At 57.1% G+C, this 14,306-nt stretch overlaps 1 protein-coding gene and 1 pseudogene across 1 annotated transcript; both read right to left on the bottom strand.

Annotated features, from left to right (window-relative positions):
- Positions 1-1,430: 1,430 nt before the first annotated feature.
- Positions 1,431-4,839, bottom strand: LOC104049790 (avidin-like; annotated as a pseudogene).
- A 7,592-nt stretch (positions 4,840-12,431) lies between these two features.
- On the bottom strand, positions 12,432-14,236 carry LOC135310434 (avidin-like). Its single transcript, XM_064437892.1, has 4 exons — positions 14,097-14,236; positions 13,190-13,400; positions 12,774-12,894; positions 12,432-12,705 (listed from the first exon to the last, which is right to left on the bottom strand). Exons 1-4 carry the CDS (start codon positions 14,166-14,168, stop codon positions 12,672-12,674), a joined length of 438 nt encoding a protein of 145 aa, XP_064293962.1. The 5' UTR covers positions 14,169-14,236; the 3' UTR covers positions 12,432-12,671.
- Positions 14,237-14,306: the final 70 nt, after the last annotated feature.

Here is a 14,306-nt window from a genome sequence, read left to right as displayed (position 1 = left end):
ACAAGAGGAATCCGCCCCTCTCCTAGCACCTTACTCCTCCTTGTCACCTTTTATAGTCCCAAACCCATGGGTTTGTCATAAGGGTCCTGAGAAATCCCCCCGGAGATGTCTTGCTCTTGTCCTTGCCCTGGATGCTACACTCCATCCTTTCAGCTTGACACTAGCCCTTGCCCTTCTGTGCTGTTTGGCAGGGACAAGCTGCCCTGTCTGAGGTGCTACGGAGGTGTAGCCACCACTCCACGTCATGGCAGCATGCACTGGCCTCGCTGGGACTGGGCCAGGCTCAACAGACTGTACAGTTAGTGTGTTGGCATCCCCGGGTCCGGGTTATATTTGTAACACTTCTGCAAGAGGCTTCATCTTCACCCATGGTGAACTTTGCATTGAAAGAGCTGACTAGTCTTGGCAGGTGTCTACAGAGGCAGACAGAGTGGCACTGCTGGAATGCATTGGCAGAGAAGGTAAAATCCCTGGTTGTAAACCAGGTGGATGGGATGGGGTGGGATGGGATGGGATGAGATGCAATGGGATGCAATGCGACGGGATGCAGGCTTTAACTGCACATTTTACTTCATGTTCCATGCAGTGCAAAAAGAAGCATTTCGCCAATGTCTTACATCTACTGATATCATTACCTCCATCACCCAACCCTATAGAGCATGGAGTCCTAGGACTGGAAAAGCATCTAGTAGGGATAGGCATGAAGGTACTGAAGGAAGGTGGCTGGATTTGGAATTCTGTTGCCACCTCTTCCACCAGCAGGCAAGCAGGGAGTGATGCCACAGGGTGGAAGTTTGGGTTAGGATGAGGTGGGAAATAAGCCCAGGGAGCTGGATAGGGGGAATCAGGGAGGGATCCAGATGTCCCTGGGGAAGGGCAGTGGTGAGCCCTTACCTCTGTAGGAGTACCCATGGGGACAGAAGCTGCCTCAAAAGGGGAGCAAGGACAGTATTTTAAAAAGGATGACCACAGCTGACAGAACTTTTAGATTTTCTTTTTATGTGAGAGGGTGGTTTTGCTTACCCTGGGAGGGGGGCCAGGCTGCAGCTGGAACATGCTGTCATGGAGTGGCTGAAGATGTGCCCTCACAGGATGGGGATAAGCTTGGCAGGATCTTTTCCTTCGGGGTGCATTTGTGCTTGAGAATGTTTCTGCCCAACCTGTGGGAAGCAGAGAGTTCCTGTGGGATGACTTGCAGACACTGCCCACTCAGGGCTGCCAGTACCGGCAGGTGACAGGCATGTCCCTAAATGCCCCACAACTTGCCTCGAGCAGCTGCCGGATGCCCCTGGCCAGGGCAAGCCCCTTGCCACGAGGCATTGGCATTCCCACTGCAAATCCAGTGGGAGGGCTCCCAGGGGCAGTCCCCTCACCCAAGGGGATCCACAGGAGGGCCCATATGTGGAGCTGCTGCTTTCCACATCCCCCCACTACCTCATGGCTTTCCAGTCCTCCTCGAGGGACCCAGCTGCTTCATGCCACAGCCACATGGTGGTCAGCGTCTCATTCCCAGCCACATCCACAAAGCACTGCTCAATGAAGGGAGTGGTGGCATCTGGAGGAAGCGCTTGGTGGGGGTCAGTGCAGATGGCACCCACATCTGCTGGCTTCTCCCCCCTCCCTGGGGTTGTCCTGGCTGCAGCCATGTTCCTGCTCTAACAGCCACCCATCCCATGCAGGGGAGACCTGCCCTTCCTCAGGGGCTCCCCTGGGTAAGGCAGGCTCTGCAGCACTCCATCCCCCATGCCCTAACAGGGTCCAGACCCCCCATGGTCACTTTGGGCTGCCTGGCAGGGATGGGTGCAAAGATGCTGGGTGAGGAGACACTACCCCATGCGAGCCCAGCATTGCCCGAAGCCCCATGCTGGGAAGATACCGCTGCCTCCCTCTGCTTAGCTGCACCAAAGCATCCCTCACCAGACTTCCCAGCAGAGGAAGAATCCTGCTGGGTGCCTGCACGGCTCCTAGTGCCCCTGTGGTGCCATCCCCAGGTGTCCCAAGGCTTGGTGGAGAACTTGTCCCTGTGCTCAGTAAAGGTAAAGCTGGGCCAACCCCCCTCACTGGGCTGCTGCTGGGTGTCGTTCACAGGGGAGGTGCAGGCACAGCTGCTAGCGAGGGTGATCCACATGAGGTGTTTCTCCTGGAAGTCTGTCATCCCTCACTGCTAAAATCTCCATCAGTGAGTCCTGCTTACTCCTCTACAGCCTGGCACTGAAGGGACACAGCCACGGGCCCTCTGCCCCTATCCACAGTGCAGATGGGACTGCATCCCTCCCACTGCCCCACAGCCAGACCACCAGCTCTGCTGCAGGTGTGACTGTGGGGCATGGCTCTCCCTGTCCACCGTTTGGGGGAAAGCTCCCCCAGGTGCTGCTGGCTGCTTAGTAAATGATGCAGCAAGGCCAGCACATCCCAGCCTGTTGGCACGCATGGTACGCCCAGAGACAGACCCCACAGGAGGGGATGCCCTGTGTACTGTACCCCCCAGCACAGACCCCATGAATTGTGCCCCTGAGCACAGGCCCCACAGGAAGGATGCCGTGTGCATGGTGCCCCTGTGGGAGCAAAGGTTTGTACAGGTATGATGCAGAGATGCCCTGCTCATCACCTGAACTTGGTGTTTGTAAACTTCTCCTACTTGTCCCAGCCTGAAATGGCATTTAAGAGAGAACCCCTAGCTGCCAATGCAGCATCCCAGTGCCACGTCTGCCACATCCCCATCATCACCGGCCACCCATACCTTCCTCATTCCAGGGGTGATGCATGCCACCAGGGCCAGGGTGAGGGCCAGGGTGAGGACCAGGGTGAAAACCCTGCTCCCCATGGCTGTGGGGCTGTGAAGTGCCCAGCACAGCTTCCTCCCAGCCCTGCACCCAGCCCCCTTTATAGGGGTGCAACTGGAGCTCCACAGGCACGGGGCTGGCTGCTGCAGGGCTGGTGGCTGGGTGGGACAGGCAAGGAGAGGAGGTCTACGTGACCTGGGCAGTACTAGAGGAATGTGGGGATAAGCACATCTATACAGACAGGTGGAGAGCGCAGGGATGGTTTATGTATCTGCTATCCAAGAGGCTCTGCCAGCCCATTCCTGTCTCAGCAATGGAGCCTTTGCAGTGGGCACAGCCTGGCACTGCCCCACTGCCACTGTTCCAGTGCTGCCATCCAAACACGGTGTTGCAGCAAGCACAGCCCGACCAGCTCTACTCCACTGCACTGAAGGGTGGTGCTCACAGGAGATCATCCTGTGGCAGTCTCCTCCTGCATTACAAGTTTCTGCCACGGTTTCTAAGCTGTTTTTTATCCTGGCTGTGCTGGGCTTTCTCTGGGTCTGGGATCTGTGACTGTCACTGCAGCAGGAGCTCTTGGGCAGCCCGGAATTAATCCCTCTTGTCAGTGCAGAAGTGTTTTAATGGACAATATGTAGATATTCAAATTTGCTTGTCCCTGCGGAGGGGATGCACTGTGCATGGTGCTCCTATGCACAGACCCCATAGGAGGCAATGCTGCACACATGGTGCTTTAAGGCTGGGCAGGGTACAGCTACACGGCAGAGACCTGCCTGAGCCCTCCCTAGGACTCCCTAATGGTACAAGGCTGTAACAAGGATGGGCAGGTGAGTGGGGGTCTTCGGACCACCTGGCTTTTGCACAGGGACATGGCACAGGCACATCCGCCAAGATATGTCTCCAACCGAGGAAACATGTTGCTGCAGATGCTGCAGGGGAAGGCAGAGCTGTCATCTGGCTGTGCTCTATTCAGGAGGGATCTTTCTGGCCTCTGCCCTGCACAGCGGATGAGCGTCTGCTTTGAGCACCGTCCAGACACACATCTGCCTGAGGCTTGAAGACACCAGGAGGACCACTCTCCTCCTCCCCAGGATGGTGATGTCCATGTGCAAATTGTACTTTGTTTTTAATTATAAAATTATAGTAGCTGTGCTCAGCTCCCATCCCAGGGACTTGGTTCAAAAGCTCTTGGGGTCCCAGCACCGCTCTCCCTTGCTTGCTGCCCAGCTGGCTCCCAGCATTGGCACCCATCTGCAAGGCTCAGCGCTTGCCCCAGGGTCTCCATGCTGCACCCATGGGTGCAGCCCTAGCATGGAACAGGGACGGAGAAGTGCCCTGCAGCCCTCCTCTGCCTGGGGCTCATCCACTGGCTTTCTAGTTATCCTCGAGGCTGTCAACTTGATCCATGCAGTCCTCAGTATTTCTTTCCCATCCTTGTACACGTAGCACTGGCCCGCACAGGTGGTGGTGGAGACAGTGGGGAAGGGGTGGGAGTGGGAAAGGGTGCTGGTTTGGGGTTTGCCCTCTGTTAGGCACCCTGCTTGCCAGCTTGGGAGTGGAAAAGGCTGTGTGCAGGTGGGTGATGTTTCCCTCCACAACCTGCTGTCCTGCTGGATCTGGGGACACAGCACTGGACAGGCATGAGATACGCTGGTCGTGGAGGGATGAGCGCAGCTGCACCTGCATCCAGCTCTGCCTCACCTCGTCCTGGACAAGAGACAGACATGGGTACTGGGAGATGCCACCAGCCATGCAGCTCTGGGGTTGGGATGGGAGAGCACTGGGGACACTACAGGAGAGCAGAGTGCATCAGGGAGATCACAGGGAGGGCAGGGGAGCTCTGGGGCACCACAGGGACTCTTGGAAAGGAGAAAAACCTGAAAAGCTATAGCTGACTGTGAAGATGAAGGTGGGCTGGCTCTTCTGGTTTGTATGGTGTTGGGGTCCCTGCAGCGGTGACAGCCAGATCTTGTTCCTAGTGGCTCTCAGCCATGTGATAGTAGCTGGTGAAGTTGCCTTTTCCATTCACGGCTGCGATGGTCATGTTGGAGCCCATGTCATTGATCCAGTGCCCTGTCAGCACACACTGGAGTGGAGGGGACTCAGCATTGGTGCTGCTGTACAGCCCAGGTGTGAGCAGGGTGGCAGAATCGGGTGCCCTCGGGAGCTGCAGAAGGGAAGTTGGACAAGCCACAGGTCCCCCACCCACCCAAGTGTATGCACTGCCAAGTGTGATGAGCTCAGCCATGTGTTGGGGCGGCAGGTCACATCTGGGAGAGTGCCCCAGATATTGACCAGCTCCAGAAAGGTCTGGGGACCTTGTCAAGGGGCTCCTCTATCCTCCCAGGATGACAGTCCGCACTCAGCAAGGCTGCAGCCAGAGATGGGCGAGGAATGATGCAGAGAAATAGAGCAGGGAGTGTGGTCCTGACTGGGGGGCTGGCAGTAGCGATGACCACATGGACATGGCAGAGAGGGCAGGAGGTACAGGACTTCATTTATAAGTGAAGTTATAGGCTTGAAAATGAGATTTCTTCTTTTGTCATCACTGCAGTGTGGCTGAGTACCAGGCTGTGCCTGTGCACACACCTGGACCAACCAGTCATGGAGCCCTGAGTGACCTGGGAACTCCCTGGCTCCATCTGCTTAGGTGGGACAAGAGCTGGAATGAGACAGATGTTGAGCACTGAGATGTTGGGCACTGAAATGTTCAGTGTTGAGACATTTGAAAACAGTCAATAAGAACAGTCCCTGCAGAAATGGTTGCATAGGACAGTCTTCTGCATGTGGTTAAGACATGTAAGTGCTGGAGAACCCCTGCAAAAGAGGCTCCTCTAGCCAGACAGTGACCAGCTGTTGGAGGGATTTGATCCCCTTTGTGAGCATGCCAAGATCCCAATAAATCAGTTTTTCTTTTTTTAGCAAATACACTACGTGTGATCACCTGTGCAATGCAGACACAGCAGCAGCAATTCGCTGTGCATGACTGCAAAGTGCTATGTGCCTCTTCCTGCTCCCTGTGCCCCTAAAGGCATTCAGGGTCATGGTGACCATGATCGTGGTCATGACCATGACCAAATCTTGCCATGCAGCAGCAACGGCTGGTTTTCCTCCCAGAGGGAGATCTGCAGCAGGGCTGAAGGGCACCACTCTGCCCACCTTTGCTGTGCTGGTGAGCCCAAGCTGGAAGGAGGCAAATAATACTGGGTTAGAGGCTCAGAGGGGCAGAGCGGACATGAGCAGTGTGCAAAGAACTGTGAGCAAGTCTTGCAGCTGGGTAAAACCCAGTGCTGATGAATGCCCAATGCCCATGGGGAGGCATCCTCAGCCACAGCCCCATCCCAAACCCTGTGGGCACCCCTGGCACACCATGCCCTATCACTTGCCACCCCAAAACCAAGATGCTGGATGTGTCACAGCATTGCTGGGTGCCCTGATGTCATGGTTAACCCCGGCCAGCAACTCAGCACCATGCAGCCACTCGCTCACTTCCCCCGTGGTGGGATGGGGGAGAGAATCATAAGAGCAAAAGTGAGAAAGCTCGTGGGTTGAGATAAAGACAGTTTAGTGATTAATTTAGTATCATAATTAAATAAAAGCCACACAAGCAAGTAAAGCAAAACAAGGAATTCATTCACTCCTTCCCATGGGCAGGCAGGTGCTCAGCCGTCTCCATTAAAGCAGGGCTCCATCACACATAACCGTTACTTGGGAAGACAAACACCATCACTCCAAACATCCCCACTTCCTTCCTTCTTCCCCCAGCTTTATATACTGAGCATGACATCGTATGGAATGGAATATCCCTTGGGTCAGTTGGGGTCAGCTGTCCCGGCTGTGCCCCCTCCCAGCTCCTTGTGCACCCAGCAGAGCACGGGCAGCTGAAAAAGTCCTTGACCAGTGTAAGCCCTGCTCAGCAACAACTAGAACATCTCTGTATTATCACCACTGTTTCCAGCACAAATCCAAAACATAGCCCCGTACTACCTACTGTGAAGAAAATTAACCCTACCCCAGCCAAAACCAGGACACCTGATATAGGGACTGGCCTTGCAAATGGCTCTGCCAGTCCATGCCCACTGCATTTCTCACCAGCACCATGGCCACCTGCAAGAGTCTGCAGACTGCTCAAACCATAGTCAGCCCTGCCTCCTTGCTGGAGTGCCCCAGGACTGCTGCGCAGCCTCAGGGGAGGCCTGGCCCAGGGAAATGTTGACAGAAAGGCAACAACAAAATCAGGAGGATGCATGCAGTAAAGTTGCAGGCTTAGCAGGACTCCCCTCCGCTGAGCTGGCCATGCTTCAGGGTGAGACCAGAGTCCTGTGGTACCTCTGCCAGTCTCTTTCCTAGTTCTCAGGTTTCTCTAAAGCAGGTAAAAGGCTGCACAGACCAAAGGACACCATAGCAGAGGGCTGGCATGAACACATTCTGCTTAGAAAGGCTGTAAGGGAACTGAAAAAGCTGGAGAAATTCCATACAGGCACTGAGAAGGAAACTGCAGCATTGCCTCAGAAGCTGAAGATGGATGGACCCAGGGGAGAAAACCATGAAAAGCAAACCACATGCAAGTCTGCCACAAGGTGGGCTAAAACAGAGCAGGCAGAAAACTTTCTAAAGCCATGGATGTTGTTAACAAAGCTCTCACATGGCATTCATGGCAAGAGAACCAGGGAAGCAGCAGGAAGTGGCAGCCCTGCCAGCCCGTTTCTGCCTTTCAGCTGCTTAAATCCCAAGCAGGGTGCTAATGGGGTTATTTGGACCAAGCTTGAGATTCAAATCAGGAGCTGAGTTTCCAGGAAATCATTCATCTCACTTGGTAGGGGTGACGGGGCACCACTGGCACTGCCTTTACAGTAAGTCATAAAGTCTGGCAGTCAGGGGTTTGCAGCTGGATTTGCTGGATGTCTGTTTTCCAGTAAATGACACACATTTCCCTAGGAAGAGTTTTCAGGCTGTACGAGCTGCAGCTACTGGCACTGTGCTACTGGTATAGAGCAGCCCTTGCTGCTCACCAAGACAATGGACACAGCTGAGACAACACACCTGCCTGCCTGAGGGCTGCTTCAGAGCTAGGGGGGGGGGTCCCAGCCGGCTTTTTGGGGTGCAGAAATGTCCCCCAGCTTACTCTCCCATCACACTCACCTGGCACCAAGGAGAGAAGAACAGGTGCTAGCCCGCATCAGAGTGTCACTCTGGGGATACACCATCAAATGGGGTCTCTTGTGGCCAGTCTCTTCCCAGAATAACAGAGTGAGAGCTTCACCCCACACCTACCACACTGCTTTAGCCCAGCTTCCCCAGGCCATATCCACAGACTGCACAAGGTTGGGTTTAAAGGAAAAAAAATTAATTCTGTTTTGTTTGGGGAGACGTCTTCCCCCAGAACTGCTAACAACCCCAATGCTGGTACACACTGATACTTCTGAGGGCTCTCCCAGTTTCCAAAGCCCAGCAGAAGTGAGAGGATTCTCCCTCCTCCTTTCAGCCCATCTGAGTGAATATGTTGCAGCTGGTCCTGCAGGGAAGCAAAAGCCAATCAGTGCCCGGCCAGCGGAGAGGCAGAAGTCCCAGACAGGTGTCCATTGGATCACGTGGTGGCTGTCCAGTCACTGGGCAGGAAAACTTCTTCCAGTTGACAGTGTAGCTGAAGGTGCACGGCCCATCCTCATCGAAGTGCTGGGAGCCGGCGAGGGGGGACTGCTCAATGGGATTGTGGGTGCTCGACACAGTGGTGTGGTACTTTCTGGAGAAGTTGCCTTGGCTGGCTGTTGGCTGTGGACACGTGCATCCTGGAGCCCAGCTCGTTCTCTCACCAGCCGGTCAGGTTGCACTGCTGGGGGACAAGCAGACATGTGCCCCGGCACTGCCTGCACTCAGCCCTTACCCCTGCCCCATGGGCTGAGACCCCTGCCTGTGCCCCACTGATGGTCACGGGGTGCTGGCCTTACCTTGCCATTCCTTGTGGGGTGTTTCTGCTTGCAGCTCAGCCATCACTTGGTGTTGGTCACCTTTGCCTCCTTCATGCTGGCCTTTCCGCCACCCCGGGGATCTCAGCTGCCTGACAGAGGAGCTTGGAAAAGAAAGAAAACACAGGGGCAAGCTGTGGGTAGCAGCACAGCAGGGTGTCTCCAGAGCCCTGAGAGTGCTCAAGCACTCATTTTTAGGAGACATGATTTATAAAGTCAATGTCATCTCAGCCATCTCAGGAGATCCAAAAGCCGGGGTAAGCCAAGCAAAAGAGGAGAGGTGAAGAGGAAAAGCTAAAGGCAGGCGCCCCAGACAGGCAGGAAAACAGGCAGGACCCCCGCTCCAGCTGTGTGAGGTGAGCTGTGTGACCACAGGACACATCTTCCTGCACATTTTGGGGATGAGTGCCATGCTTGGCACCAATGTGTGGCATGAGTGGAGAGCCCACTGGGATGGGCAGAGGCCTTGGGTTCATGGTGGTGGTCTGCATGGCCAAGGTGGAGGCACAGCCAGTGCACTGCAGCATCCCATCTGCAAGGCTTCAGGCTTCTGCTCCAAGCACCACCTCTCCTCTCCCACACCGCACCTCCCCGGGCAGGGGCACAGAACCCCTGGGACAGGTTTCCCAGGTTACCCCTGCCCCAATTACCCTGCATGTCCTTGCAGAGGGGGTTCCCACATACATGCCTTCCTGCACCAGGGAAGGAATCCCCATGCCTATGCATCCCGAGGACAGGGACCACCCTGGAGTATATCCCACTCCCTTAGAGCACCGGCCTCAGCAGGAGTTCCCTCCTACAGCAGGGGGTCCGTCTGCTGCCGGGGATTACCCCCACAGGTGGGTCACCCTCACATGTCCTTCCCCACCAACCACTACAGCTTCCACATGTGTCGCCCCCCAAGGTGGGTCACCTATGCGTGTCCCTCCCCTCCCCTGGGACCCCCACGTGTTCCCTGGTGCAGCCTCCCCCTGGGCTGAGTTTCCCACACATCTCCCAGCAGGCACTCCCATGTTTACCCCTGCCCCCACTCAGCTCCCTGTAGCCAGGGCCACCCTGAAGGGCTCGGCATGGGTGGAGAGAAAGCAACGGCTCGTTGGGCTGCAGCAGCAAAACTGAATCTTGCTGTGCCCGGGCCTCTTGCCCCTTTATTGCTCAGCCAGGCCCGGAAGGTCCTGGGTGGCACTGATGGGAGGGACAGGGACAGGGACCAGGATGGGGATAGATGGGGACAAGGATGACGAGACGACTGGGGAGGTATAGAGATGGGGACAGGGACCAGGATGGGGATGGACATGGAGATGGGGATGAGGATGGGGACAGGGATGGCGACATGGATGGGGATGGGGATGGGGATGAAGAGGGGGATGGAGATGGAGACAAGAACAGGGATGAGGACAGGGACAGGGATGGGGATGTGGACATGGCTGATTGGAGCTGCCCACTGACATGGCCCAGCCTGGGGTCCCAGTGTCTCCTGGCTGAGGGCTGTTCCTGAGCTTTGCCCCTGCCCTGCAGGAGACCATGCACCCCAAACGTCCCCTTGTCACTCAGGAGATGGACAGAAGGACAGGCAGTTGAAAGGGCAGGGCAAGGGTGTGTGTGCAGGGATGGCTGGTCATCTGCAGTGGCTCCAGGGATTTGGCAGGTGAAGGAAATGAACCTGCCTGAACAGCAACAGGGAAACCCCAGGGCACTGCGGGCATAGGTGGGCAGCCCTGGTCGCACATACCAGGTGAGAGCAAAAGGCCAGCAAACATTGGGGCAGCATCATGTCAGGGTGGGCTGTTGCTGTGTTGGAAGCAGGACAGCTGCTGAAGGGTGAAGAATGGAGCCTATGGGAAGCAGAGCCACAGTGGGGGATGTTTGGGGCAGCTGACAAGTGTGGCTTGGGGGATGATGGCTATGACACTATCAGTGCTGGCCCCCTGTAAACCCTATGGTTTTGCTTTCTGTTTCTGTTGCCCTGTTTAGCAAGCAGGCTGCTTACACCATCTCCTACCTCATGGGCTGGCTTCTTAGGAGACCCCAGTTCTTAGGGAATTTGTAGCCATGGGGGTGATGAAAGGACAGAAATTAATTTTTACTCCCCAGGGGTCTCGCATGGTTCTCAGTGGTCCCACATCCCCTGGTGGGCTCCTCCCACCAGGGCTCCCAACCTCATCCTCCCTCTCCAGCTAGGGTCCCAAGGTTTTAACCTCACTGACCGTTTGGAAAAGCATGTGTCCCGTCCTGTCCCCCCCAATTTTGGGGACCCACTTTAATACTGCTGGTGACAGCCACAGCAGATGTTTCAGGAGGGTGAGCATGAGGACAAGCACAGGGTAGTGTGGGCAGTGCCAAGAATGCCAGTGTGCAACAGGCCTGAACTGAGGGACTCTGTGTGAGGCAGGGGTGAGGGTGAGGATACAGGGGTGATGATGAGGATGTAGGGATGGGTTTTGTTTGAAAGCGGAATGACCAGGCATGTCAGCCAGTTGGGCTTGGCTGGTACAGGCATACCCTGGATAGCCTCTGGTCAGTGCACTCTCCAGGAGCTGTGAGGGCTGAGAGCAGAGCAGAGCCAGAGCCCAGCAGGGAAGGAGGGAGTAGAGCAGAGGCTGAAGAAGGCTGGGGAGGAGTGGGCATAGCATGAGAGAAGAGGATGGTGGACAGGCCCTGACACTTTCCCAGGGCACTGTGTACTGGATGCCCCAAAGTCCCTGCCCCATCCAACAGTCTCCTCCCCTGGCATCCCTGCAGCCCCCAGGCAACACCCTCCTTTGAGCCCTTTTTGCCTCTCCCTGCCCACACGACTTCTCCTTAGGGTGCTCAGGAGCATCTGAGTTAGGAGCAATGGATTAGGGAACTTGTGAATTAGAAACTTCATGAGGCACTGAAGTGATGAATTAGAGAGCTCACGTGTTAGACGGGTCCGTGCAAAGGGCATTGGGCCCTTGTTTGACATGTTTCTTTGTTTTCTTTCCTAATGAGCTGATAAAGTTTAATGTACAAGCAAAGTTGCCCTGTGAATTTGAGCACCCGAAAGGAACCGTATCCTGTTCCACCCTCCAGCTGATAGGGCGACAGCTGTGTAGTGGGATCCCTCCAGTACCTGGCCTTAGCCACGCAGTCTGCCCAGTAGCTGCCCCTGGAGACCCAGGTCCTTCCCCTGGTCCTTCCAGTATCCAGCCTGGAATTTGGATGACCCCAACACCACAGGCTCCCAGCTCATGACCATAGTCCCCTCTACGGGGGCTGGCACCCAGCCCTCCCCAATATGTGCACCTAGGACCAAACCCCCACCCAGAGCAGCAGCTGAAAATGGTGTTTAGTAGAGAGACAGGGCAGACTGGGGTGCAGAGATGTGGGATGAGGCCAGGCGAGCATGCTGGCTTGCCTGTACACAGCCTCCGCCCAGACCCCCTGCCATGGGGCATCCCACTGCTCCACACCAGGGACGCTGCCCAGGGCTACCCACCGCAGGGACCCTGCATGGGAAAGAAGGCACCTGCCAAGGCCCAAAGCCATGGCCAAGAGGCGGGACAATCCAGCTACTGTCCTCCCCTTGTCCCCCAGACCCGTCCCTCCCAGCCCCCCTAAAAGACCATCCTGTCCTCCCTGACCCATGGCCCGCCCCCAACCTTGCCCTGCTCATGGCCACGGAGTGGAATCTTGCACCTCAGGGACAGACGGGGGACAGTTCTCTGCCAGGTGGAGAAAGGTTTATTTGGCTGCTGTGTGGGGGCAGCAAGGTTTGGGAAGCTGTGCCCCTCTAGCTGGCTGCTGGGAGGCACTGGGAGGAAGCAGGGCAGGGTGAGGGTGTGTTTTCCAGCCAGGATGCTGGGAGCAGGTGGGAGCCCAGCCTGGAATGGAGGCAGCAGAGAGCCTCGGGGATGAAGGCAGGACAGCAGGGTGCAGACAGCTCTGGTCCCTGTCTCCATCACTTGATGCGTGTGAAGATGGAGGTACCAACCCTGAGGGAAATCCATGTCAGCAGGAGGGAAGGAGGGCTGTGGGGTGGGAGGGAAGGGTCAGGGCTCACCTGGTGGCTCTCCACACATCCCTGCGGGATGGGACCTCTTCCCGCAGAAGCCACATGGTCTCCAATATCTCCTTCCCACGTCGGTCCATGAAACACTGGCCCACAAAGGCAGTGGTAGAGTCTGGTGGGGTTCAAGTGGGCCAGAAGGGGCTCACAGCCTGCATCTCCAGACAGGGGAACCTCAGCCACCTGATCCTGGCAGACAGACAGACAGACACCCCCCACCACACGCCCTGGACAGATAGACAGCCCTCCCCCCGCCACATCCCATAGCAGGTGTGAGTGCATGTGGCTGGTCATGGCCACAGCCTGGGTTTCTCTGGGTGCCACGGGGACCAGCCGGGGGGGCATCCTGCTGCCAGCACAGGCAGGGAATCACCGGCTGCCCTGGGATGCCGTGCCGGGTACCGCTGTACCTGCGAACTGCCACTGCACGGTGAAGCCAAAGGTGGGCTGCCCCTTGGCACTGGGGTGCTGCTGGGCCCCTTGCAGTGGTGACTCCAGGATCTGCTTGTTGGTGGCTGCCACGGCGGTGTGGTAGGAGCCCGAGAAGGTCCCAGACGCATCCAGGGCTGAGAGGGTCATGTTGGAGCCCAGCTCATTCCTCCACAGGCCCTGCAGGTTGCACTGGGGACCGGGGATTGTGCCAGCACCTTGTGCAGTGCCAAGCCAGGTTCGTCCCCCCCACCTTGCCTGGGCAGTGGGATGCATGCCCTGCATATCTGTGGCTGGCACAGCCCCTCCGCACAGCAGTTGGGACCGGTAGCATGGACATCACCTGGGCCAGGACCTCTCCCTCCCGTGACAGGGCAGGGCAGTGAAGAGCTGCGGGTGCTGGGTACCCCCCATACCAGGGGTAGGTGACCAACACTACCCCCAGGGACAGCACAGCCAGAGCTGTCAGCCCCCTTGGTCATGCGTGCTGCACCCTGGGATGGCACAGCATGGCATGGCACAGCACAGCAGGGCACAGCAAAGAGCGTGTGGACACAAGCATGCTGTGCTGGGATGGCACAGCACAGCACAGCGAAATCATGCAACCCCCTCAGCCATGCACACTGTGCCCCAGGGGTGGCACAGCATGGCGTGGCATGGCACAGTGGAGAGTGGCACAGTGCAGTGCGGTATGGCACAGCAAGAGCAGGCAGCCCCTTGGCCATTTATGCTGCACCCCAGGGATGGCACAGCACAGCACAGCCCAGCCAGGATGTGCAGCCCCTCATCCAGTCACCCTGCACCCTGGGGACAGCAGGGTATGGCAGGGTATGGCACAGCAGGAGCGGGCAGACCCCCGGCTGGGCACTGCCCCCAGGCTGCCCTTACCTTCCTGGCAGCGGCGGCATGGGGGTCAAGCAGGGCCAGGGCGAGCAGGAGGTAGTAGCTGAGGCTCCCCATGGCAGCAGCAGTGGCAGTGGCAGCCGTGCACGGTGTCTGGGCTCTGCCTGTGCTGCTGCCCCGTGCCCGCTCGGCCCCTTTTATAGCAGAGGGGGCTGTGGCCAGGCAGCGGCCGCCCATGCTGGGCCTCCTGCCAAG

The sequence above is a fragment of the Phalacrocorax carbo genome, chromosome Z, assembly GCF_963921805.1.
Source record: "Phalacrocorax carbo chromosome Z, bPhaCar2.1, whole genome shotgun sequence".
Classification (NCBI taxonomy): Eukaryota; Metazoa; Chordata; class Aves; order Suliformes; family Phalacrocoracidae; genus Phalacrocorax; species Phalacrocorax carbo.
The sequence above is the reverse complement of the archived record's forward strand: the minus strand, read 5'-3'. Positions and strand labels throughout refer to the sequence as shown.